This window comes from Ascidiella aspersa, chromosome 1 (assembly GCF_963924565.1).
Source record: "Ascidiella aspersa chromosome 1, kaAscAspe10.2, whole genome shotgun sequence".
NCBI classification, from domain to species: Eukaryota; Metazoa; Chordata; class Ascidiacea; order Phlebobranchia; family Ascidiidae; genus Ascidiella; species Ascidiella aspersa.
The window spans coordinates 7,791,210-7,818,702 of NC_139447.1; the positions used below are offsets into that span (position 1 = coordinate 7,791,210).

General features: G+C 37.8%; 1 protein-coding gene across 1 annotated transcript; it reads left to right on the forward strand.

The window, feature by feature from the left end:
- On the forward strand, positions 1–27,376 carry LOC146167022 (HHIP-like protein 1). Its single transcript, XM_083392048.1, has 13 exons — positions 1–94; positions 2,299–2,455; positions 4,608–4,857; positions 9,255–9,342; positions 11,278–11,385; positions 16,185–16,311; positions 19,745–19,917; positions 21,177–21,355; positions 22,126–22,269; positions 23,184–23,313; positions 23,889–24,028; positions 25,165–25,338; positions 25,957–27,376. The coding sequence occupies exons 1-13, from the start codon at positions 12–14 to the stop codon at positions 26,277–26,279; spliced, it is 2,076 nt and encodes a 691-aa protein (XP_083248174.1). The 5' UTR covers positions 1–11; the 3' UTR covers positions 26,280–27,376.
- The last annotated feature ends 117 nt before the right edge of the window (positions 27,377–27,493 follow it).

Consider the following 27,493-nt stretch of genomic DNA (forward strand, 5'->3'; position numbering starts at 1 on the left):
AGAAAAATAGAATGAATTATCTTGTGATTTGTGTGTTGCTTGTTGCTGGTGTAGCCGCCCATCCTCAATGCCTCGACTTTGAATCCCCTTTCAGGTTGGTTTATTATTTTTTGCCTGCAAGATTATTTTTATATAAATTTGGGCATATTTCATTAATGCGTTACCTTATAAGTTTTTAGCCAAAATCTTTTTTTTTTTTTTTTGAGAAATGTTAATTTTTTTCTTGTATCACTTAATACCTAATAATTGTTACATCGCTTTTGTTCAATAGTTTTAGTGAGTTAAATATTAAGTAAACAACACTGGGGAATAACATATTTTATAAGTTCTACAGCTTATACTTCCAAAACAATTGCCAGGGGCTGCAACTAACCCACTACCTAACTAAAAAAAAAATATGTTTAAAAGTATATTAACGCAAGCGGATAAATGTATGTTGCTTTTAAAATGATTCAATGTTTTATGGCGTTTGTTTATTGCTGACTCATAACCAAAAACTTCATAAATATGTGCATAATTAATTAAGGATATACTTTGTCGAAGCCATGAGTGTTGCAACCAAAGTCTTCTATTTGTCTTTTGCCTGCAAGAGAAAACCAATCCACCGTCCGTTAATCGATTCCGTTTCAACTTCTTAATAAGAAATCCCGATTTAATTGCTTCCTGTCATAGTTCAACAACACAAGTCTTTGAATTTGAGTTTTTGCCGTAAACACTGCAATAAGGGCAACGTTCAAGAAAACCCGCAAAAGCACTGAAGTTTTTCTCAGCCTGTTAAGTTACTCATACACGCTTTTCATAATGGGGTGTCGATGTACGGTGATATTACTTTAAGCCGCCAATACCTGTCAATTTAAATTCCATGCGAGTTTCTGACTACGTTTGGATATCTTATGAACACCAACGGATATACAAGTCTATCTTGAAATATTTTATGCTTTAAAGACAAATAATCGGCATTTTTGTCATGCATTCAAACATTTTGCGGATCAAATCGTTTCGTTTTACTTTTTAAGTCACCACTGTGTAAATTGGATTAAACGTTTATAGAGGAGCAAATTCAAGTAGGGATACAAAAGTTAGCAAGAAAAACGAAAGCATATCTTGTTTCGTATGCTGTGCGCTCAGATTTGAGCATTACATATGCCGCACATCGCTGATTTTAGTTTGTAATTGGGGAACTCAACACGAAACACCCCCTTTACACGGCTCCTTACTACTTGATAGTTGACTGGACCTTGCGTAAATGTCCGATGTTTTGTATATGATTCCGATGTTTCTGACACAAAGTGCGGCCCACCGATTCACACCCAATTATTTATTTGTAGGTTTAAATTTTGAAAAGGTGGAACGTGGGCTAAGAATTGCAGCAAAACTTAGCTGACCTACTATACACAAGGCACAATTTGCTTTCTCGTCAACCTATACCTTTCAGACGAAAATCTTGAGGGGTTTAACATGCTGTGCTGACAGCTCGCCACGGTTCAAAATACTTCATTAATATGTATAATGGCACTTTGGATGAATATTTAACCTAATTCTGTAAACAAACCACTGGTTTAATCGTGAATTTAAACTGTTACCTTGTAAAAAAACACGTTGCCGAAAAATTGTTAACAGTTGGAATTCCGCTGTTAGTCGTTTTGGATTCCATAATATCTGTAGGGTATAACTTCCCACTCAATTTTACCTACCTCTAGTTCACAACCACGGCCAGGGAAAAATTTATATCTGGGAAATTCGTTGTGTCCTTTATAACTAACATTTGTGGTGGAAGTATAATTTAAAATGGTCCAATGTACGATTCCACTTGATAACGGTAAGGTGACATTTCTAAAAACATTGACTGAAATTCTAACAAAGGAGTTTGCTGGGACAAAGGGGTTGAAAAGCAATGCTATATACTTATCCACACGTGTTTGCAATTATTTAATCCTACTTAATTCAACCAAAATATTAGGGACATTAGATGGGATTAGTAATAGACTGTTAATACCCTCATAAAAATACACCTTTGTCATCCTGTTTTAAATGATTGTTTCGTCATTTGTTCGACTTAACTTGCTGTTAGATTTCATCATTTAGTTACCGGATATCATCATTTTAGTTATATATGGTCTGTTGTGGTATTCATTTGTAAATTTCGTCCTAGATTTTTCATATATTTTGCGCATATTTGTCTTTTACGAAACGCTTGCTAAATAAACAAATGTAGAATATAGAGATTCCACAATACAAAGTGCGCTTGGTAAATATACTTATTATAACACCTGCCTACCAAAATGTGCTTGCTTGCAGACCGACGGGCGATTTCACGCTGTGCACTGAGTACCGTACTTTCGGCTGCTGCGAGAATGACACAAGAGTGCGGCTAGACTACGAAATCGTTATTGCGCGCCTCTCGTACAATTACCAGCAACAGTGCGGCGACTTCATCAAGAACATTCTGTGTCAGGTAAGACATTTAGAGTTACTGTGAGACGGTTTAATGAGGCGTATAGGCGCTTGTGTGAGCGTCAGACACAGCGTTTTTGCTTTTTTACGTATTGTTTCTTACTTTTTCATTTTTTTACTCCTTTTCGACCAAGTTTTTGTCCATTTTGCCGAGTTGAAAGTTGGCTGGGTAATTAAAAGTCATTTTCAAGGCGACTGGGCCCTTTGCAAACACTCTATGTGACCCCTATAAAGGCATTTTGTTACGTAAATGCTATTGAAGGTGGTCCTTAAAAAAACGGTTTGTTTGAAGTGACTTGCAACTGGAATGTTGAGTGTTAGGCACCTTTTCTAAACAAATTTTGTTGCGACTGGTGTTTGCGAGACCGTTTTGTAACTTGAAGTTGGGAATGTGAGACAAACACTTTAAAAAAGCACTTGTTCTAAAAAGTAGTTTTTCTCCTCTATTGGCAACATAATCTAGTCTTAAAACTAGCTGCGTGCCAACTGAAAAACGTGTATTTGCATGTGGAAAGACGGTCGTTTCAGAACATAGCTTCGTTTTTGCCCCAAAGCCTTATGATAATGACCGGTTTAAAACAAATTTCTCGACTTAACCTTTTTTGCTCCAAAGCTTAAACATTAGTGGCAATTTGATACAAAAAAAAGCTCGGCTTTATCGTTCATTCTCTAAAGCCGAAAAATAGTAGGCAATTTAAACAAAATGCTTGACTTAATCGTTATTATGGTACAGAGCCTAAAAATAGTAGCAAGTTTAAAACAAAGGGCTCGACTCTATTAAATCGTTTATGCTCTAAAGCTAAAAAATATTTACAAGTTTAAAACAAAATGCCCGACTTAATCTTTCATCTTCCAAGGCCAAAAATTAGAAGCCAATCTATAACAAAATGCTCGACTTAATCGTTCATGCTCTAACTCAGGGTGGTCCAAGGTTGACAGCATCGCGGGCCACAATATTTTCTTTGCATATTCTTTCTTTGCGGGCCACATAAAATAGCAGTGTTGTAAACAAGTCATTTTGAAATAACTTAAGTCCCAGTCAAGTCATTCGTAAAATAACTTTTTAAATTATGAAAACCGGCAAACTTCTCCGATTATTATGAGCAACTCAAGTAAAAAATAACATAAAAGCAACATATTACAAGCAAATTCTTTTATGTGCAAAGATTGGGCTAAATAACGTAATTTTATAAATAATTGCTTAATTAAAACAATTTATTTTAACCCAAGTCATTTGTCCAAATTACTTAAGTCAAGTCAAGTCATTTGCCCAAAAGACTTAAGTCAAGTCAAGTCATTTTGCCCAAAAGACTTAAGTCAAGTCAAGTCATTTAAAGACAGTGACTTAAGCCAAGTCATTGACTTAAGTCATTACAACACTGTAAAATAGGCTACATGCGTACGAGGGCGTGAAATGTTTAAAAATCAACGTCACAAATAATCGTCCAAGACATATAAGTTTTACAAACTTTCTACTATCGTCGAACTTGTGCGCAATGAAATCGTAGAGTATGAGACTGTGGAAAATGGTGCGCATGAAGCGCGAAAAATTTTGCGTATTTGACAATATTTTTCAGTTAGAAGACAGTATTTTATAAGCGTAGAATGTTCACGGAAACAAAAAAAATTAAGAGAGATGTCGCATACTACACAATCGCCAAATACAAAGACGTTTTCGTTTTGCGCAAAAAGGTATTAACCAGATCAATTTAGCTGAAATTTCATCTTGGAATGGGTCAGTGCGTTAGGGTAAAGTCACAGTGAAACCCACATTTTTAGAAAAGTTTCGTATAAGACGCACTGCGGCTCAAACCGGTCATTAGTTATAACACACACCAAAATTAGTCGTCCGTGCTACTTCCTGCTGCGAATTTGGTGAGCGATAGGAATCTGGTTTATTTCATGGTATAACTGGAAAAATGTAATCATGACCAAACGATTGCAGTATTCTAACTGTTCGTTTGTCACTTAGATTTCTTTAAATAAACCCTCAAAGGTACGCATTGCAATTCACAGTGCTCGCGGGCCACAATATAATATGGTCAACTTAATCTTTTATGCTCTGAAGCCAAAAAAATAGTAGCCAGTTTGAGAATGTAATATAAAACTCATCCGGCGAAATCTCATCGCTTTTTAATGTTCTACCCCTACAGACCTGCTCGCCCTACGCGGCTCATCTCTACAACGCCGAGTTGTCCGACGGCGGACAGCGCGCCCCTCACGCCTTTCCGTCACTCTGCAGCAACTACCTGGTCCAGTTTCTTATGAAGTGCGGCCGTGTGATCCCCCATCTTGACGTGCCCCTACCCCTGCCTAACCCCGACCGGTCGTACTGCTACCCGGACATCGTAAGCGATCGCCGTCTTACCAGGAAACTGGGCTCCATTGGCATATCGGCCAACGGTATGTATAGGCTTGGTTTTTAAAACTACAGGATTTGCTAATTTAGTAATGCTTGGCTGTTTGCTTGAATTTTTGTATGTGTGCTTTTTTGTATAAATGCTAATTTTGGGGAAATGATGATTATTTTCAATTGTAAAATTCTTCTTACGGCAAAATCTTATTAAAGTGCCAACGTTTCAGTTACCTATTCCAGGGGTTTCCAACCTGTGGTACGCGTACCACTAGTGGTACGCAAAGTCTGTTCAGGTGGTACGCGAGCAGCTTTCGTTTTTTTTCACAAAACCCTGGATTCACAACTTTATTTTGTTTACTTAAAAAAGTTTCCCCGAAGCTTAACCTTATTGCAACGTAACTATTCCTATTGTTTCGAAACAATGCGATCTTCAAAATGCAGGCCATGTCATTTGTCGACAAGGAGCACAGTTGCTTTGTAAAGCGTACAACGCTGTGGGATAGTGGTCCTAGGTTATGTCAAATGATTGCTCGTGATAGATATAATCTACTGCTTTTTAGCTTAACACTTGACACTACAGAGCGTCCAAGTGGTACGAGATCGCAAAAAGATTAGGAATCCCTGACCTATTCGGACAATCTTCTTCAGGCCAATATAATTGCAACTATGGGCGGAAAAAAAATATACCAGAACTAAACAAACAATAAAAGAAAAACAACAATGGACCACGTTGTAAAGTCTGATGAATGGTTATTGTTTTGTTAGATATAATGTTGGATTTTTGTACGTATGCTTAGTTTATTTATATCTGTTCGCTTTTCTGTGGGTCACTTCGTTTATTTTACAGCAGCTTGTTTTATGTGAAAATCCTGATTTAATTTCGGAGTTCAGTTATGTTTAAAATAGTAACACCACGTAGACTAGGGGTTCTTATGCTGGGGTTTATGGACTCCTTGGGGGTACGTGGGATAGTTTGCGGGGGTCCATAAAGGTCTTATTGATTCTTAGCGTTTAAATAAAATAACAGATTAAATTTTGTCAACGAAAATGTTTATGTAAAAACGCACCTTGGCGCCTTCTTCTTGAATGTATTTAGACTCTGTTACAGTTTCCATTTGTGGGACCAAAAACAGCACATTTTAAAGCATTTTTGTTTTAGGGTTTATGACGTCATATTGGAAAAATGGTCCGCGCAAACCAAAATAAAGTTTTCTGGGTCCGCGTTAAAAAAAAGTTTAGGAACCCCGGACATAGACACAAAATAATTATGACCAACACAAAAATGTAGCATCGCTGCAATAAAGAAAAAAATGAACAATTATTGTTTAATCTGGTTTGCAAACAGAGAAAAGACTGTTTTATTGCGAACTATGGTACAAACATAACTAACGCCGTGCTGTGTGTTTTCCTAACATTTTACCACGAAAAAAACGCATAAAACAGACAAATTGAACCGTTTTCTTTCATGAATGGAGACGCTACATTCATGCAAAAGCTTGTTTTCTATTTTAATCGAAAAAGATACCCTGGGCATTTTTGGCGTTAACTGGACAAAAAACTCAGATTAGGGGAAATTGTTTTGGACTTCCGTGCCCCGGGGATAGGCTGGCGCCGAAAATAGTAATTGATACGTAATCGTAACTTGCCAGGCTGCTTTTCACTGTTTTATGTTTCACTAAATTTAGTTTTTTGAAAAAAGCTGTTGTTTGTTTCCCAACTTTTTTGCTTTAAATGTGATATTTGGCCAGGCCGTTCCAATATAGGTGTTTATATATTTTTTTTCAATAAATTTATAAGGCAGCAGCCTACATCTACTGGGTATAGCTTCAAAAGGTTTGTTATTGAATGTGCACACACACAATTCAACATATAATGTATGTTAGCCACAGCCACACATAAATACACAAGATCCAAATTTTTCTTCTTTAGTTTTTCGATATTTTTGAGTTTTGCGTTCAATTGGAGCCACTCTTGTCATTGTGTGTTCCCAGTTTATTCGAGGTCCTTTCACGAGTGGAATAATTAGTCTTGTCGTAATTCGTCGTCAACTTGATTGACAGGTGTTTTGCCGCACGCAGACTTAAGTCGACTTAAGCGCTAATTTCGTATTGCTGCTAACGGGAACAGAGTTAAATAGCTACAGCTTTTACGTTAAAAGCCTATAAGCGTTGCCGCGCGTTGGATTAGCGACGAGCGTTTGAAATGCGCTTAACCGCCTTTTTTTAATCAAAACACATTGCCTGCCTCACTAAAGAATTACCAGTTATTGGGAAACTTTGAGTTGTTTCCCCTTCACGTATAATTGGCAATCGCCTAAATTCTTCTGTTTTGGGGTTTGTTGTAATTGCAATACTTTTTTATCTATAGCACGTGTTAGAGACAAGCAATAGCCAAAAATGCGCTCAAACGTCACTTTTTTGAATAGAAATATATTTGCGGTAGCACTGAAAGTGTAATGATTTCCTTTGATTTTATCAAATTCTCCTTTTTTCTTTTGACGTGTTGTCTTAAAGTTGTATGTCCATCGCTTTAAAGGTTGTTTGTCCATCGCGTTGTAAATACACATTTGTGAATTGCTTAAAAAAGTCAAGAAACGTGATAGGGTGAAAAGCAGTTACCTTTAAACGTGGTTGAAAAACGATAGATCATCGTTACGTGTTGTTTCATGGCCTATACTTATCATTTAGGTAGGCCGAATCGCATGACTCGGCAAAGCGGCGTCCGAAAAAACGCTAAATGTCAAACCGCTGAAAAATAGGGTGCTAAAGAAAGCCCCGGTCACACTTATTACGCATTTTTTGCGTGTGTTTTTTTCAGGAAATAATTTTAACAACGCAAAGTCCGGTGATTTTGTTCGATTTTTTGCCAAATTACACGCCGTCGGAATTGCATGTCGTCCTTCACGTCTGGTGATAGCGATCTTCGACTCTCGTGTGTAACCCATATACGGCCATTGTTGCGTTCGCGCCTCCGAGCTAAAACGTAGTTTTTTTGCCTGAAAAGGAAAATCGGCGACAGTTTTTTTTTTTTGCCTTTCAGCCGTACCCGAAACACTATGGCTCAACATGCATGGCTGACAATAATAGCGAAAAGTTCAGCAAAACTTATTTTTTTGAGTATTAACATGATTTTTTAAAGCTGTAAGACGCCGTGTGAATCACACAAGTGAATTAAATTGTCTCGAAAATTCACGCCTGAAATCAGTTTACATATTTCTATGTAAAAATCAGAAACTCATGGTAACACTTTTTCGATATTTTGGTTTTTATTACTTTACATCAGTGGTTCCGAACCGGGGTGCTATTGCTAACGCTTAAGGGTGACCCGAGAGATATTTCGACTATTGAGCTTTCACGTTTGCTCTAATATTAAGCCTCCCGGTACTCTTTTTTGTGCACGATTAGGAATCAAGAGAGTTTTTTCAAACTTGTTGACATAATGTGTGCTATTTCAATCTCGGTAATTGTGATGTTACAGTGAATCACTTGAAAATACTAATATGGGTGCCGCAAGCAAAAAAGGTTGGAAATTACAATTTTACATGAATATTTTAAACTGCGAATTTTATACTTGTTTCAAGCTATAGGAGACCCAAGCCTAAATCGAGCACTTTGATGCAATTAAAGACATGATTTTGTGCATCTTCGTCTTTCTAGCCAAATATTATAGCCGCTTTGTTGTCTCTTCCACTAATGTTTTGCAACAAAGCTGGTTAAAAATGTAAGGGTGATCAAACAAAAAATTAACCGCGCAAAATCGGCCCTATGTTTTTGAGCAAACTTTCCAGCCCCGGGCTAATCAACTTTGTCGCTCCGATTATGCGTCACAGATTAAAAGGGCAAAACGTGCGGCGAAATGCCGCAAAGAAAGAGCTCACTTGCTTTGCCCTTTGTGTTGATTTTACACGACACCCGGTCGCTGTTTTGGCCTCATGGCGCCCTTTTAGTGTCAACAGCACTTGCTAAATCCCCTGGTCTTACAAGACTCGACGCGATTTTAATGCGACGGAGAATCTTTATCCCTCTCGTGTTCGAATTCCCACGACTTTGCGGTTTAAAGTTGCCTCGTTAAGCGCACATGGGTGACCATTGAAGCAAGTGTTTGTCTGGCCGGCAAACACAAATGTAAACACAGTAAATTGACTGTTTTTAGCGCTATTCTCATACGCGCCTGCCCTTTCTCGTGCATTTTTTAATTTAGTTTTTGAACGCCAATAGATAGTTTTTGAACTCCTATAGATAACAACTTGTGATAAGAAACGCCATAAAAATGATTACACGCTTCATTCGTACTAAAAATAGGATTTGGTAAAAAAGAACTTTCAAATTCGACTGCTTCAAGTGACGAAGAATCCCGATCATAAACGACTCTTCGAAGCCTTCGTTAATTAACGCATTTATTTTTTATTGCAGAAAAAGTAACGCATTTCTTGTTTTTTTTGCAGAGAATTGCATTCAGCTTTGCGTTAAAGAAGTGGCGAACGACATCTACACACCGGTGGCCGCTACACACGCCAACGATGGAACGCACAGGTCGGGTTTATCTCAATAGACTCGATTGGCGACGAGACCCTATGGTAAAATCAGTGTGAAATCCCTCTAAAACTCATGCAGTGTTGAAAAGCCTGTTCGCAAACCGTCCATAACGCCTATTACCTTTTAGCTAAAAAAATATTTTGCACAATAATTTGCTTAGTGTGCCACAAGATTTAAGGAATTGCTTAATCGTATGGTGAGAATTAGGGATGACCAATAATAACGGATCGGAGCCGATGCTCGATGCCCAGTGATCCGATACCAGGGTGGTATCGGTGCCGACCGATACTAGGGTGGTATCGGTGCCGACCGATACTAGGGTGGTATCGATGCTCGACCGATACTAGGGTGGTATCGGTGCCGACCCAATACCAAATTGAAATATAGAAATTTTAACCATAATTTGTAATTCAAAGCAGCGATTTATGGTTTCAAAAAGTAAGTTCGAATTTGATTCCATGTGTTAATATTGCATACGCAATTTTTTGAAGATTTTCACAAATAAAGCTAACCATGTGACTACTTCAGTCGGCGACCTAACCAAATTGAAACGGCGACTTAACTTTTGGTCGCCACCCATTAGTTAAGAAACATTGCTGTAGAGCAAGTCTGTCTAACTGAAACAAATCAGTTAAAAAATAACAAAAGTAATATATAGGTTAACAAATTTTAAATAAAGTTATTTTTTCAACTAATAACTTGTAAAGAAATACATGTAAACGGTTTAATTTCATCATTTTGTTTGTTTGAGAATAGTAATGACGTCATTTGGTATCTGATCAGATCAGATCGCGATATTATTTGTCCAAAATATCGGGTGTAGGCATCGCAATAACATATCAAGTGTCGGACATTCCTATTTATATTTGTTAAATGATGCTTGCTTCTGTTTCCATTTATTTGATAAAATAATGTTATTTGCATTGCTGGATACAGCACCGCCATGACTATATCAAAACGTTTTTTTCAAATCACTTAAAACGCATTCCTAACCGAGCTTCGGCGTTTCTTAACCTTGCTTTTAATGCCAAATGAGGATCGATAACCGTTCAATTAAATCAGATTTAAAAAGTTCATTGTTAATTTTACCGGTTTAAAATTACCCTTCGTTTCCGTAACTACATATTTACGTGACCACGCGTTAAACGGGTAGACACTTCTCGCAAACGTTTACACAGCAAGTATAAGCGTTGCTTTGTTGAGTTTTAAACTGCCAATTTAGCGCAGCCGCTGTTTATAACTATGCCGACATATGAATTACTGGTTGTCTGTCGATTTTCCCAATTTGAACCTAGGTTTCCTTTTACCAGTGAAATGGAAGACGTAATGGAATTTTTTTTACACCGGTACGTAGCTGAATTCCCGATTGTCATATTGAATAATCCTATGTATAAAGTCATATTAGTGCACGGATTTACGGTTAAGGATATGAATTAATATGTATAATGCAGTATTTATCGATAGTTCTGCCGAAATTTAACTTAAATTTTAAATTTAGAAAACCTTGAACGCAGTAACAAACTTTAAAATGTGTACAATTGAGAAGATAAAACTATGCCACTCGACAAAGCCTCCTAGTAAGAACATGAAATACTGTATAAACGGCTTTGACTTCGCTCAGTAAACGTTTTTGAAACAAAAAATGTGATTGCTTTTAAATTCTAGACAGTTTAGTTTTTATGCAATAGTTTTGATCTCAATGTAATAATATTTTGCCTTTTTACAAACTGTCGTGGGTTTCAACGGAAAAGTTAATGTTTATTATTTACGTTGAATACTTAGTTCCAAATTCCATTTAGTAAGTTAAGATTTCAAACTAGTAAATTTAGAAAAAAATATCAAAGTGAAATACGCGTTTTCCTTTGATCCGATATTATCAAAAATCCCTATCCACAAGTAATATTGATCTTAACTAATTTTTATCGCAAACAGGTTTTTCGTCGCCGAACAACGAGGAGTGATCTGGGTTTACCTGAAGAACTTCACTCGCATTTCGCCGCCGCTGCTCGACATCACGTCGTCCATCTACTCCAGCAGACGGTAAGGGCTTTTGATGTCGCTTTTTGTGATTTTAATTTGTGTAGAACCGCATCTATAGGTGACTCGAGCCTCGTTTTTAATTTTACTTTTAAATTTCGAAAACCTTTTCAGTGGTTCTCAGCCTTTTATAGCTTAAGGCACCCCTCAGAAATAATAAATAGATTGCGGCACCCTGCAAGGTTTTTCCCGTTGGTAAATCACTAGAATGTCACAATAAACGGAACTGGCACAACACACATCAACTCTACACAACATAGGAAGTTTTAAGTGAATTTATTCCACTCTAATCTTACACAAAAAGTTGTAAGAGTTGAGCAAAAATCTAATTCTTAAGATTCTCAAATATCTCTCGGCACCCTTGAGCATTAGAAATGTCACCCAAGGGTGAGCGCGACACCCCGGTTGAGAACCACTGATCTAGATTCTAAAATTGAAGCTGGTTACTTGAAAAGTGCCCGAAAGTACCTTTGAATAAACACAATTACTTTTAATGGGCAATGTAAATTGGCCGCCTATCATGTCGACAATTTCCAAATATTGATTTTGCTAATGCTTCTCTTCAATTAAGCAAACAAGTAAAAGATGCCATCCTTTCTTTTTATCCCCATTGCAAAAATTGTTTGCAATAAGACGATTAACTAACATTAAAGTGGATGCAAATGTTACGTATATATATATATGCCGGCTTGATGAAAAAAGTATAACACATCAAATTGACCAGAACATTTCCACTTAAATTCAAATTGTGCCATTTCTTATCAAAGCTTTCTAACTATTCTGTAAGATTCAAATCAAAGCTTATAGATTCGAAAACGCGAAAGATTTCTTCCAAATTTTCAATTTAAAAATAGCTATTCCCAATTTACTGACGTCCAAAGCGTGTGTGCCGGTGAATTCGCCTTGGGGAATTGGGCGTTCCACAATAAGCGACGAAACTTCGCGCAGCGCAGGTACAGAATGCGAACTCTGCTAGTCTTGCGCTGTTGGGTGAGTCATTCGTTAGTTTACTGAACAGACTGAGCTCATATACAACTTGGCAAAAATTATAATATGTTTGGTTGCTATGTGTGTGTATTGAATTGCGGGGGACGCCAATGTGAATTCGCTTTGGGAAATTGGGCGTTTCACTTTAAGCGACTGATTTTTATGCAACGAGCTCTGCTGGTCTTGCCCTGTAAGTTCGCTCCGATGACTCATAGGAAGGTTTACTAAACAGACTAAGCGCGGTTACCACTTGGCAAAATTGCAATATGTTTTGTTACTAAATACTCGTAGGCGGCAATGAGAGAATGTTGAAGTGCGTTCCTCATTAGCGGCACGTGTCGATTCTACAACAGCAATCAAAAATTATTTTGTGCAGCATGCGACGCGCAAATTTGGTCTAGTTATGGGTTAAAGTAAAAACAATACCGCCGTTATTACAATTCTCTTATTTATTTTATTAATTTTCTAATTTAAGGCAATTAATTTGTCGACACCACTGCAGGAAAAACCGCGTTTTTCTTTGAATTAGGCAGAAAGAAAGCCTTCGTGTGTATTTTAGCAGCATTGCGTTCTTGTGTGCTGCTTTTGATTTAATCCACAAATTCCTTACACAAAAATTCTGCCGTAGGCACGTAAGTTTTGCAATTTAATCGGTCGGAAGAATTTCACTTGGCGTTGAAAAATAGAATTTGCCCGCTGAGAAATAAATGTTGACTGTAATTCTTGGCAATTAAAACTCGCGATCTATTAAAAAACGATTATAAAGCCAAACGTTTTACGTAGATCTTATTAAAATAATTTTCTGCCAGTTACCCATTTAAATTTTGTCGATTTTTTTCCTTAATGTAGTTTTACAATTGACTAAGTAAGGAGATGACTTTGCGCTTATTGTTAGCATTACGCAGTATAGACGTTTATACCAAACCATAAAAATGCAAAAAGGTAAAAAAAATATCCGTTACTCCGGTAAGAAGCCGCTGCATTTACATAACCTCAGTTGTGCGTTGTTTCGCTAAAGGTGCGCAAATATGCGGCCCCCTTTAGACCTTTATTTAACGATTTTCTTCTTGCGCATTTCATAATAAGTAGTTGAATTTAGCAATTAACCTGTACATAGTGTGCAAAGAATAACGGAGAGATGCTTTTAGCCTATGTCAATTAGTTTTTTCGTGTTTTAGTAAATTTCTAACGAATTTACAAAGTTTGTAATTCTTTCACGGCTTTTCAAACTCATCCTGAAAAAAATATCCACGCACACTTAAAGAAAAATTTACTCAGCCAAAGAACTTCTTAAAGGAAACACCATGGCCTCCACATGTCGACCGCATGATCAAATCCAATCTCATGCCATCTTCGTATCTTGTTTCGACGCGATGGCCAAAGGGTCACTCCTTTCCTCGTTCAGGACCAAATTGCCCGGCTGCGAAAATCTGTTGGGCCGGGGACCAACGACTAGATAAGCGCCATCCGAACGCTTTAAACAAACCCTTGTAAAGTACAGATTGGATAGAGCATCACTATCGAATAGAATCTGGCCTTTTCGAGCTTTCGTAAATTGGTTTAGACTTGAGTAAATTGCTTTGGACATTGGTTAAAAAAAATATGCCCGATTTAGCGACACGCGATAGCCCTTATCTGACCGCTCGGAAAAATTCGAAGCTTATGTTGAACTCCCTGTTATACAATATTAGCTTTGATGCAACTGCAGAACCGCTTTACGGATAAATCACTTTTTCACGTGACGCCTTTCAATTTTGCAATCTAGAATCTAGGTAACGTCTTTCATTTTTTGACGTCTTGTCTATAACAATTTCTACCCACTAAATGAACTTGATACAAAGCTTAGTGATTCGTAAACTGCATTTCGGTGCACTAGCGTGTCTCGAGATATTTTTAAGTGTGTCGATGATCTTTTTGTAATCATAGAAAATAACTTTTTTGTGTAGAAATACAGCCAAGCATCCAAAACTGAATACACACTATACAGCAGATAACTAAAAAAAAAAATTATGGTACTACCTCATTGTTTCACCTTGTATTTAGGAAGATGATTAAGGTATGATGTTATCGTTTTGTATAGGAAGTGTGCCGCAAGTCAAAAAAAATTTAGAACGACTGATCTAGGCCCGTTGGAATTGGTGGTCTTTGTTTGGAGCCACAACAAGACATGCGCTTATCTCAATGTCTCCTTTTAAAATTGTATGACTCTGTTATGACTGTAGTTTTCAACACTTCCAAAATCGACTACAACGTGAAGATCTGGTGTCCTTATGGTGCCGAGTATCATTTTGCTGTAAAGTAAACTAAAACTTGATTCGCTCACATATCAGATTGTGCAAATATAAACAAATCAACAACAAAAAAATCAAATTTAGCGCATATTAATAGTTGCAGTTGTACGTAGCAGAAATATAAATTAACAAAAAATTAAGGTAATGTGGTGTTTCCGTTTTGAGTGAATCTTTTTTAATCTCCAATATAATATAAGTAATATAATATAAGATTTTTTAACATACACTTTACGATTTCTTCAGCTTCTAACTATATACCCACGAAAAACTGATTTAACAAAAGGTGGCGGCGTCTGTTTTGTACTTACTTGTGTGAAGTAAAAATGATTCTCATTTGACCTCGAATGTACTCGGGAAACACTAGGAAAGCCCTGCTACGCTCGTTATAGATTCGCAACCATTACGTTGCACTATATTACGCTAAGTTAAACAATTCAATGGGATAACCCTTACGTAATCTAATGTCATCAGGGCCAATGACATCGGACACTGTAATCACTAAAGGTCTGAAATAAGTGTCCTGAAACAATCTTTTAATAAAGATAAGATTTCCACAAAGATAACCTTCGACCCGTATGACGTAAGTTTACTCTTGCCCTTTTTAAGGTTTGAAAGTTAAGCAGTAAAATTAGTTATTTTAGGGGGAAATTGTTAAATAAGACTTACTTATGGTAGAGTCGACTGTTTGGTTTTGTGATCGGAAGACAGATTTATATCGCAAATTGTTTTAACCTTTATTCCAAATCATTTAAGATAGAAAACAAAGGCAAGAAGAAATGAAAGATATAGGTTAAAGCTGCATTTTTTTAAATAAAAGTAAATGTTTTTGAAAGAGTGCTGTTGGTTTTACAGTGGGCGTTATATGACATTCAATATTTTTTAATATGCTAGACCAGTGGTTTTCAACCGCCGGTGCCGGTCCGCGTCAACTTTCCTGCCGGTCTGCCAAATATATTACAATTTTAAAACTACAAAAAGCAAGATGTTGAAGGCTTGTCCATCAAATTTAGAACTTCGCCAGCTTCGTAATTTGCAACAAAGTGACGTAACATAGAGTCAATGGCCTACTTTGGACTTTGCCGTACGTCACAATGCTGCAAGTGTTTTGCTTTTTAAGTCTTAAATTTTAGGAACAGTTGCACGTGAGAACTTTAATAAAACCACGTATAACACGTATGATATCAAAGAGACAGCAGCAAATTGCTCATTAAATGGAAGTTTTCATTCTTTGCTTTTAAGTTGCATATGATTTGGATTTTTGAAGGTCCACTGGTCCGCAAGATTTGTTTTGAAATTTTACCGGTCCGTAAGATAAAAAGGTTGAGAACCACTGTAAAAGCTGAGTAGCGTTGGCTATCTTATTCCCTCAGGACACGAAAAATCCGGTTATTAATATTTAAAACACAGTTTTGGACTATTTGTCTTAAACCCTTACATAACCTCCAAAAAATATTAGGTTAAGCCCTGTATTGACTCTATGCTTTCGTGGTTCGTTTAATCTTTAACCTTTAACCCCGTGTACAGGGCCTACGACGAACGTGGACTTCTGGATTTCGTTTTTCATCCCCGATTCGCGTCCAATCGCTTATTCTACGTCCTCTACTCGACCCGCCACAAAGGCAAGCACGTGTCAAGGGTCAGCGAGTTCAGGGTGAGTTTACTGTAACGCGTGACGTCATCAAGAACCTATGACGTGTTCCTTTGATGGAGTATTTCATGAAAGTCGCCAACTCGTCACTAACAGCCCCAAAAACAGTTGAGACAACAAGCGGTCCTGTTTATTGATAGTATGGCGTAATAAATCAAAGCCCATAGGGAAGTGAAAATAGCATTGTGTGACCGAATAAAATAAATCTTCAGATATGTAATTTATTTTTGAATAAATTTTCATATATGTAATTTCTTTTCAAAAGTCCAAATCTCCAAAATTATTTCCAAAATTTACTCATGACTTCCTCGCCCGTGTTAAAAACGGTTTAAGATGCATTTTTAACATTAGCAAGATAATACCGAGTTTTCCATGCGTTGTATTACCTTTGCCACACTTTGAACCCACATCAAAGAACCCACATTTAGACGCGCAGATATTCGACACAATCGCGCATACTCAATTGCGACGGCCTGGCCCGTCCGACAATTCGCACCAAGATAACCTCTGTATGTATGCGATCGCGTAATCAATCACTTGAGTCAACTTCCAACACCGGCTATTTGCGGTTTCGCCTAGGAAGATTCACTTACGCCGAGCCAAGTGCCCGCCAATCGTCGCCTTCTGGCCCAAACACCTCGTCTGGCAAACGAGTGCTTCTCAGTGGTGCCCTATGCCTTTCCCCGCGTCAAATAGGCGCTTTCGTACGTGTACAACACAAACCGATGATGATGTCGGCTTCCTGTGTTTTTGCAAAAACAAACCAACACCAGCGGTTTGTTCGCTTCGATCGCGTCGGGAAAGTTCGCCAAATGGCCGCTTCGGCCAGATCCGCACCTGCGCAGTGGCAATTAATCCCGTGCGGCTGGGCCTTGGGAAAACCCGACGCCAGCAGGACCCGGAAATATACTTCTGTACGGGCTTTGATATTCATTCTACGTCTAACTACAAAATCCAGCCACTATGCTCCAAATATTAAACTCGTTTTCCTTATTGTTTAGTTCCTTGTCTAGAGTTGAAGAAGATATAAGGACAGGTGTTTTTAGCGGCCTGCTCCTTCGGAGTTAGCTATATACAAGGAACGTGTAAGAGACATGTGGAAAATTACATGGAAATTTTGAACTTGGACAAATTTTGCGTCAAACCGCTGATACGTGGAATCCCCATCAAATCAAAAAGCCATTAACCTCGCGAAAAAGACCAGCACTTTCTTGTGCAGCTATTTCCGTTCATAAATATTAAGTTGAAGTTTTGTCGTATAGCTTTTTTTTAAACAGGCTTTCTTCTTTACTTTGTAAAACAGACTTGAGTTTACAAAAAATTAGATTTAATCACGGCGCAAACAAAGATCAAAGAAACCTAAACGTTTGAGCGAGTTCTCACGGTTATTTCTTTCTCCTTTAATACTTAACGTAGCGTATTCCACAGCTGCGAAGTTTTGCGGCGCACAGATTAGGAACCGCTAATCTACCTTTCAATCAATCTTCACAAACAATCTGTAAACAAGAATTTGGTCGAAAGCATTGTAGTATAGGGACGGCCCCGAAACCTTTAAAAGGCCTAACGTATTTTTACAACATGTGTGATTTAGGGCTGCATTTGTGACACTGCACCACTAAAACTCCGTATGACAACCAAAATGAACATCGGCTGCCGGCGAAAGTTTATGTTTGCTTTTGCACTTCTATAAAAGTGACAATATTACAAACTATCAGGTTTTTAAATCGCCGAGTCACTCACATCTAATACACATGTTTAACGGCGATCTGGCCTTTATTGTTCTTACCAACTATAACGACACAGCAAGTCCAAATTAGGCAAAAAACATGAAGAATGTATTGCAAACTACATAAACTGTTTCACAACGCTATGTAATAACAAGAAGAATAAACGAGAAAATTGTTGTACGAGTTAAAACTAAAGTTAATCGCTAATTTCTTTCTCAAATGTATTAATTTAACACTAAGTTTCAACCCAAGTCAGTTGCCCTAACGACTTGGATCCAAATCAAGTTGTTTGTCCAAAACACCCAAGTAATGTCGAATATTGAATTCATTTGTAAAAGGGACTTAAGTTAAAGTTATATAAAGACAAGTAAAACAAAATTGGTACGACCCTGGCGATTTTTAGGTAATCAGGTCCCTGCGGGCGAATTTTCTCCAGTTTGACCAGTCCATCCTTGGTTGTTGGTTGTGTTGTTTGTGGTATACACACTTTAGCCTGAGGTGAACATCGAGGTCATATAATGTTTTGCCGCCGCAGCAAAATAAGATCGCATTAACCTGTTAAACATGGTTTGGATAATGACATCGAAAAACGGCCCACGGTGGTTTTAGCTTTGGTTCTGTGTCCTGCGACACACAATACACAACTTGTCTTATACCTTTCCAATGTAGGAGATTGAATGGGATTTTTGAAGTGACATATACATTCATCTTGATATGCCAGACATACCGTGCAGTATGCTCCCACGCATATGATCAAACCATCACATGACAAAGTAAATATCAGTGGCTTTAAGAAAAAGAAAATCATCGCCTAAAAATTTGCTGCTGTCTTATAAAATTACTTAAAACGGGCACGAAACGGCCGTTAAAATTGGCTTGTGGAATATAGGGATAGCCGATAAGATTGTATCTGGAACATTGGATAGCAGTTGGTGAATTATTGGCATTTATTAGGTTGTACGAAAATAGCGCTGCCAACTCAATACCTTGAAAAACTTGACATTTCGGCCATGCTATAGTCGCCTGAACTTACAAAATAATAGTTAACGTATGTAATATATGGAAAGCAACTTTTAACCTTGGGTTAAATAGTTGCAGTTTATTCATTCCCTTCTTTATTTTTTGTCAATTACTATTGGAACATCTGTTTAATAGAAATCCTAATTGGTTTTGCGCTTTTAAAATGTGAATGAGACCCAATGTACATGAAACGTGTGGGTGACAGAGATCATGATTTCAAAATATCAACCTTTTCCCTTGGTGCTGAAGTTGCCGTGAATCTAACACTGGTTTTAAGATCCTTATCAGCGTCTGACTGGTTGCTCAGCCGGCTTACTCTTCTTTCTCAATTTATTTGTCACGAACTCTGCTAAAACGGCTCACTTGCGCTACCTATCGAGCTATGTAAGACCTCTGTGATCAATAGAGCTGCACAAGACCCTTATGCTAACACAAGATCTCCATGATTTTTTTCGATAACACCACTGTTACTGCGCCAGACATAATTTAAACTATTTACATAATCGTACACCTATTAAACTTATACTTTTTAGCTACAACGCTAACATTGACTCGATTGATAACATCGTTTTTACTTTTTAACTATATCACATGAATTGATTTGTTTAATAACATCGTTTTTATTTCCCAGCAACAACACTCACATTGACTCTTTGTTAACTTCGTCGTTTTCGTCTTTTTCACTTCAGGTTGGCAACGATATGAACCGCGCGATTCGCATGAGCGAGCGCGTCGTGCTAGACTTGGCGCAGCCGGCGACCAATCACAACGGCGGAAAGCTGCTCTTTCGCGAGAACCTTCTTTACGTGTTCACAGGAGACGGTGGAAAGGCGGGAGACCCATTTGGAAATGCGCAGAACAAGTGAGATACGATTATATTTTCGGAAGTCATTTTTTCCAGTACTTGCTTACGGATTATATAGAGACCCATTTGGGAATGCTCAGAACAAGTGAGTTGCGATGAATTTTCGAAAGTCATTTTCTCTATTACTTGGTAACTGTTTATGAGGGCGCTTGTCGACCTTTTTTAAGGAGCGTGTTTTCTAGATGTAAGTCAAATATTCGTAGTACCTCTAGCTTGGACTAATTTATACAACGTTTTTATCATCGCAGCACGATTACTAGATTTTAGTAAATACATCAAAAACGTAACTTTTTCAGTTTAAATCAATCGTTTATACTAAACCTTTAAAACAATATCTGATTTGTTCCAGCATATTATTTAAATACATGGCCTGCGGGTCACTCATTACATAACACTTTTCAACTATAACACAGGTATACTCAGGGCCGGATTTTACCTTTTAGAGGCACTAAGCACTTAAGACGTTATTGCCCAATATGTGTTCCTCACAAGATATTATCCATCGAAAACATAGAGAGGTTTAAGATGTTACTTCAATAAAAGTAAGCAAAAATTGGTTCAATCAGGCCACTATTGGGTCGACTGACCAAGCCGATTTAACACTGAAGGACCATTGAAAATTCGGCTATAAAAATTTCTGTAGTGCCCTTTTCCTTGGTGCCCTAAGCACGTGCTTGTTTTGAGTATTAAAACGTGAAAAAAGCCTTTTCAAGTCTTTTACGACATTACATTTATCGTAAATAACAAAATTAACGTGGGTGCTATTTTGTTCGATCCTAGCGCTAATGTTCTGCCTTAGTAAAAATATCTGCCTGATTCTCAAAAATACCAAGAAACGTAATTATAAATATTAATTATTGACAACAACAACGAGCTTGCGCATTACAATAATTTACTTGCATTATCGACTAAACAATATACAACTAATCAAATATTTTTACATAACACTTTCACGAATCACAGAATATATCTTCAAACCTGTATCATTGCATAGCGACAATAACAATAATATAAAAAATAAAAAAAATTGCTTATATCAACAATATTGGCTTGATCTCACATGTTTGTCATACAAACAGTCGCGAGGTGAATAGCGTAGTAACCGGCGCTTATGAAATGCACGATTGTTTAAAACTCATTGGGGGTACTGAGTGTTTCTAAATTAAAATTCCTCGTGTTAAATACTTAACGGCTAAAGATGTTTCAAGGCCGCAACAAAGTCGGAAAACTAATCCTTTCCGTGCTTTTTCGTGCAGACGTTCGCTACTGGGCAAGGCACTGCGAATTAACGTCGACCGACGATCCTTTAACAAGTCCTACAGCATTCCCCTGGACAACCCCTTTGTGTTCCAGACTGGTGCCAGCCCCGAGGTTTACGCCTACGGCCTCAGGAACCCCTGGCGCTGCTCTATAGACAGGGGAGATCCTATAACGGGTGAGTTTAATGTTTAAAAGTTTGTTTGCCAGTACGCATTTGGTTGTTGTTAAGTGAGTAAATCACACCAGCGCGTTCTTTTGTACTAAATTTCAATTAGAATATTCACTAGGTTTACTACAATATCGAATTATATCTGGACTGTATTGTTTTCTGGTTTTTGTTTTTTTACTTGTAATTTTATTATGTCACGTGTTTTTCATGATACTCCTGTAAAAAAAACATTTGTTTGAATTAAAATACAACACTGTCTTCTGGGAGTAACGTTTCCCAAATCTTCTTATCTGGTTTATTGCATATATTTCCACTATAACTCAACGATAATGTACTTGCTCAACCTATTCTACTATCTGGAGAAAGTTGTTTAACCCTATGCCGGACATCTTCTTTGTTAGGAAGTGGGGGATGTGCGATAAGCTACGAGTACTATGCATAATTGCATATGTACCATATGCTAAGAACCACTGCTCTAGTACAAATAAATATTTTATGGTAAACACGATTAGGTTTGCCTGATACTTGGCATTTATGGGACGGTCCCCAAAATTTATCCAGCGGTTTCCCAAAATTTGGAATTGCAACTTTTTTGGTATTTAAATGAAACACTTGCGGTCTCTTAAAACTACTTAGCGGTCACCCCAACCAAACCTTTAAAAAACCCTGGATACTACCACTTGGCATCGGGTATGGCTTCTATTCGATATTTTTGGCATCCCTCTTTGGAATATTTTGCACCGGATCTAAAGGTAAAGCGCTCGTTTATCCTTCAGGTGCCGGGGCAGGTCGCATTTTCTGCGCCGACGTCGGTCAGAATCAGTACGAGGAGATCGACATCATCAGCAAGGGGGCCAACTACGGTTGGAACGGCTACGAGGGGCACTCCTGCTTCAAGAAGAGCCTTTGTGACGTCATACGTGAGTTATTTATCTACGGTAAATTCCCCTTTCAGAGCAAATATGGTTGGCTGGCTGTTTTGTGACCCTTAAAAATAACCAATGCAGGCGGTATCTAGATTCTAGATAGCCGATAAAAGTTACATTTGAGACGCATTTGTTTCTTTCTTTTTACTGCCTCCTTTACCACTTCACTATTTAGTTTGTCCACTCTACCTTGATTTGATTTTTAGTCAAGTTGGCCGTTTCGGGTTTGTGCGGCAATCTTACGGGTTCGATTTATGTATGAAGATATTTCTAGTGATTTAAGGCGATTTGATACAACCACCATAGAAATCATCGGTTGTCTTTAAATCGTTGGTTTTGCATATTTATGTATAAGGATGTCCGATGCTTGACATTTTAATCTGATACCGATACCCGACATGTTTGACAAAATGTATGGCGATCCGATCCACTACCAAATGACGTAATTTATTAGAACAAATAAGAAAAAAATATTAAATTAAAAGGTATACTTTACCTATTTGTAAGGCTAAAATTTCTTTAGTTTTAAGAATTTCAGCCTTCAGTTGTTAACCTATCTCATTAATTCGCCGTTCAAGGTAAAAAACAATTCGCTGAAACGCAATTCACAATTTAGTATCGGATCGGCACCGATACCACCGATACCATCGGAATTGTATCGATACTACCACTTGGCATCGGTTATCGGCTCCGATCCGATATTATCGAACATCCCTATTGATATAAGCTCTTCGATATTCTGATTTGCTGACTGGTGTCATCTACAAAATACCCCATTGGATCTCCAACCATGCCAAACGTTCAAACATTGATTTGGTATACAACTTAGTATTGTAGTATAGTGACAGCATCAGGTCCGACCCAACATTATCGATATCCTTTTGATATTTCTGTCTACGTTTTACCAGATAACCACATGCCGCCGATCAGCGTATACAGCCACGGCGAAGGGAAGTCGATTACCGGTGGATACGTGTACAGGGGATGCCAGTCACCCAACCTCAACGGAATGTACATGTTCGCAGACTGGGACAACGGGTGCGTGAATTTCTCGCTTGTATAAAATGCTACCCTTTTTTGTATTTGGATGCAATTCGATAATACACATAGTAATAATTTTTGTTTATTTGGTAAAGTGGCCTTTTTCGTGGAAAATTTAAAGGAAATTCCCACTAGTCGTCATGTAACCATAGGTAAACAAACTATAAAACGGTTTAATTTTAAAAATATTATAAATTGTAAAAAGTTTATTTTCACTTTTATGGTAAACTTCAAACAAAAATACCGGTTTTGTTTGTACTAATGGAAGCAAAGTATTAGTATGGTTGTTTCTCACATTTTCCAACCCTGAGCCTGTGTAGCTCGGTTGGTAGAGCGACAGTCCCGGTATAGCCGGAGGTCGTGAGTTCGAACCTCACCATAGGCTTATTTTTTTCTAGCCGGGCTCGCATGTATAGTATATCCTTAATTAATCGACATGTTCGGTTAGTCGGTTGAAGACTTGAGGTGTAGTTTTTCTTTTTATTACAATTTTCGAATTTAAAAAAAATTCTACTCTCACAACTAGAAATGTATACATTTAACTTAACTATATGTTTGGTTCACGTTTTTAGACGGATGTTTTACTTGAGGGAGAACGGTGGTATTTGGACACGTGGCAACATCTGTATGGGCGGCGACGATATTTGCGTGAACGGCGGACTTACCAACAAATACGTCAAGTTCATCACCTCCTACGCCGAAGATGAGACCGGTAAGTGATTTTCAATAGAAATTTTATTTTCAAAATATACTCAACATTTTCGACAACCCGGCCAACCCAACGCTGTATGGTTTGACGCTAAAGCACAGTTTTAGCGCATGTTTTAGAGGTAAACATTTTATCAAAGTACTTGGTAAAGAACTTGTGTATTGCAATAGTAGATTTATTTTATATTTGACTCCATAGTTCAGCCTGAATATACTTTATTTTTCACCTAATAACAAAATGTAAACCTATAGGCCTGAATCTAGTCTTTTTTTAAAACATGATTAATGGAAGGCTGGAAATTGAAACCCGATGGGGGGTGTGGTCCGTTTTGAAATTAGATGGCTGATTGTAAATTTGGATCCGAATCATGCTTATTTTAAACCTGATTTCAAGTATGAATTTGGTCCCTTTGACTTTTAGTGTTTTTTTTTAATTGCAAAATATCATACCTGACACGAAAAAAACATTAAGGCAGTGGTTCCCAACTAGGGGGGAATTTTGTAAATTCTAGGGCTGAATTTGTGTCACAATATTAATCTCTTACTGGTTGTCTGTGCTATGTGTTATTGCTGCATTTGCCACAAATGAGCTGAGAAAAAGAAACTTCCCGTATAGAGACTTATAATCGAGAGTTTAATTTCTGTTCTAAAAATTACATTAAAATAATAATGTAACGATATTTTAGCAAACTAAATTTGTAGGGGGAAATTAGACTGGAATATCGACTAAAACGGTGCACAGGACAAAAAGTAGAGATCGACCGATATCACTTTTTTTGACCGATACCGATTTTTTTATAAACCTTGGAACTGTTCAAAACTTAAATTAATTGTAAATAAATCAAATAACGTTTTAGTTTATATACCTATATTAATTAAAAAATGGGTAAGTTGTTTGTTGTACAGAAAAAATTATGTCATATTTTCGTAATAAAATATCGGCTTACATTTACCGATATATCAGTAGAAGTCAATTATCGGCCGATATTTATCGGCAAACCGATATATCGGTCTATCTCTACAAAAAAGGTTGGAAACCACTGCATTAGGGTAAAAATTCGAAGTTTTTTTTCAAAATAAAACTGAATATCAAAGTTCAATTCGCGTATAAGCACTTCATTCATTCTTTTTCATTCACAGGCGAACTCTACTTCCTTTCGACTAACTTCGCCGGCCAGCACAATCGAGGCGGTCGCATCTACAAACTTGTGGACCCAGCGCGCCGAGGAAACCCCCTCAAGTGCGAGCGGCGCCCGGCCCGCGGCGTCGTGATTTCCCGGCGCTCGGTGCTGCACCCCTACGTAGCAGTTTCGAGTAAGTTGTCTGCGTTTGCCAATTTTTACGGGTCTAGTAGGTTACAACCTTGCCAAATCGGCTTGAAAATCTTTGAAAACATATCTTTATAAAAACAAAAGTATAAGTTTAAGGCTACTGGTTAGCTATAGTAAAAATAAATGTGTGTAAAGTTTCGGTTTTCAGGTGAGATATGTCGGCGTATAACCTCAAGGTGTTTTAGTAGTTTTAGATACTAACTGGACTCAAAATAGCTAGCGTGTACTTAGTTTGATAAGAAGTCGTTTGACCGCCGCAAATAAAACGAAAATGCACGCAAGTTACACCAAAGTACAACACGTCTAAAATAAGTAACCTTCGGAAACCTGAGGCGTTCGATGTAATGCACAGTTAAAATTCTCTCCACTGGATTTTTTGTGAGCGAACAAAACATAAGAAATTGGCATTAATCAGTGCCAATTTAGTTAATATAACCCATGTCTTTATATCGCTTCCGCAGTGTTCTCAAATTTGAGAAAATCTTTCTTTGAACCAATCTCAATAAATCTAACCATGTGAACTAGTCCAAGCGGCGACCCAGACAAATAACACGGCGACCCGTTGGTTGAGAAACACTGATCTAATCCTTCTTTACCGCAGAAACCTCGCTGGACGTGCGACTTCGCGGCTCAGCGCTGCCCGACCGCGGCCGCGTCGAAGTGCGCAAAAACGGCGGCGCGTGGGGAACCATCTGCGACGATTTCTGGGACCGCAACGACGCCGACGTGGTCTGCCGCCTTCTGGGATTCGCAAGCTCGCAGGCCGCCCAGAGACGTGCCTTTTACGGACGCGGCAACGGACCGATCCACTTGGACGACCTGCTTTGCGACGGAGATGAACGGACGCTCCTGGACTGTCCGAATCGCGGTTGGGGAGTGAACGACTGCTCTCATTACGAGGACGCGTCTGTGATTTGTATTTAGTCGTTGTGTTTTCGGTTAATTTGGAAGTTTTGATTTGTGTTTGATTGATTTTTCTTAAACGTGGACTTGCCTGACGGATATTGACTAGCAGTCCTGTGTTTTTTACTATTTTGAAAGCCGCCCATGGTGGTTATATTTGTGTCGTCACCGTTCTCTCTCGCGTCCTATAGTCATCGTTTTGTTTGCCTTTTTATCCTTTTTTACTTGAAACCTGCCCAGATTATTGTTAATTTCCGTTGTTTTTCTCTCGAAATCAGCCAATTGTTTTTGTTTTTTGCATCAGGTCCATTTTTCTGCTTAAAAACAGACTTTGCCGTCGGCTAAAAAATCTGGCTTGTGTTACGTTTGATTTCGATTTGTCGCGCAAAAAATTATCGTGAGAATTCAAACTTTTTACTGATATTCACAGTTCGTCTCGTTTGTGCTGTACAAATCTGACCTTCGTTAAAATATACTTGCTTACTGATAGGTTGGAAATTTGACTTGCAGTTCAAGTCACGTTCTTCTTGTATAAAGCCAACACATTCGTCGTTTTAATTGGCCGATTGGTTCTGGTATATGCGAGAATTCAAATTAAACTTTTCCATTGTTTTCTTATGGATAGTAAACCAGTTTTGTTTTTTGTTCCACTCTCCTAAAAGATCTTGCCGTCCATTTTTTCACCAGAAAGTCTTTCATTATATAAGCGCCCCTTGCTTGCAATTGAGGATTTCGTTTTTAAGAAACGCGCTTGTCTTTTGTTAATATTTACCGTTGTGCATTTTGTAAATTTCTTCGTTAATTTTTAACAGTTTAGCATTTTTTTAACTTTTATTGAAGGAGATTAGTCGTGTGTGCCTTTTTTAGTGGGTCATGGTCGCTTTAATTTGGTTTACCTAATCGAGTTTTAAAGTTAAATTCTGCTTTATCTTAGTTTACTGTTTGTGGCCAACTGAGATTACTACCTGTTACCGTTTTTTTCAAACGCCATTGAAGTATATTACTTTTTTTGTTTTTTAAGAACAATCGCCATATTGCTGTTTTATATTGTAAATATGTGTAAAATCAATTTCAGGTTTACAGCTTATACTAAGAAATGCAGTTTCTCACGCATAAACGAGTTCAAAAACGTTATTCTATAATATTCGGAAACTATTCAAATCTTTGTATTACTGTAAGTTTTGTAGTACTGTAAGTTTTGTAGTACTGTAAGTTTTGTAGTACTGTAAGTTTTG

Bases quoted from the DNA above. Each gene is read 5' to 3' on its own strand.
- LOC146167022 (XM_083392048.1), top strand. From the start codon at position 12: ATGAATTATCTTGTGATTTGTGTGTTGCTTGTTGCTGGTGTAGCCGCC. The intron at 11,386-16,184 runs GTAAGGGCTTTT...CCCCGTGTACAG, and splicing joins TCCATCTACTCCAGCAGACG to GGCCTACGACGAACGTGGAC. The intron at 22,270-23,183 runs GTGAGTTATTTA...ACGTTTTACCAG, and splicing joins GAGCCTTTGTGACGTCATAC to ATAACCACATGCCGCCGATC.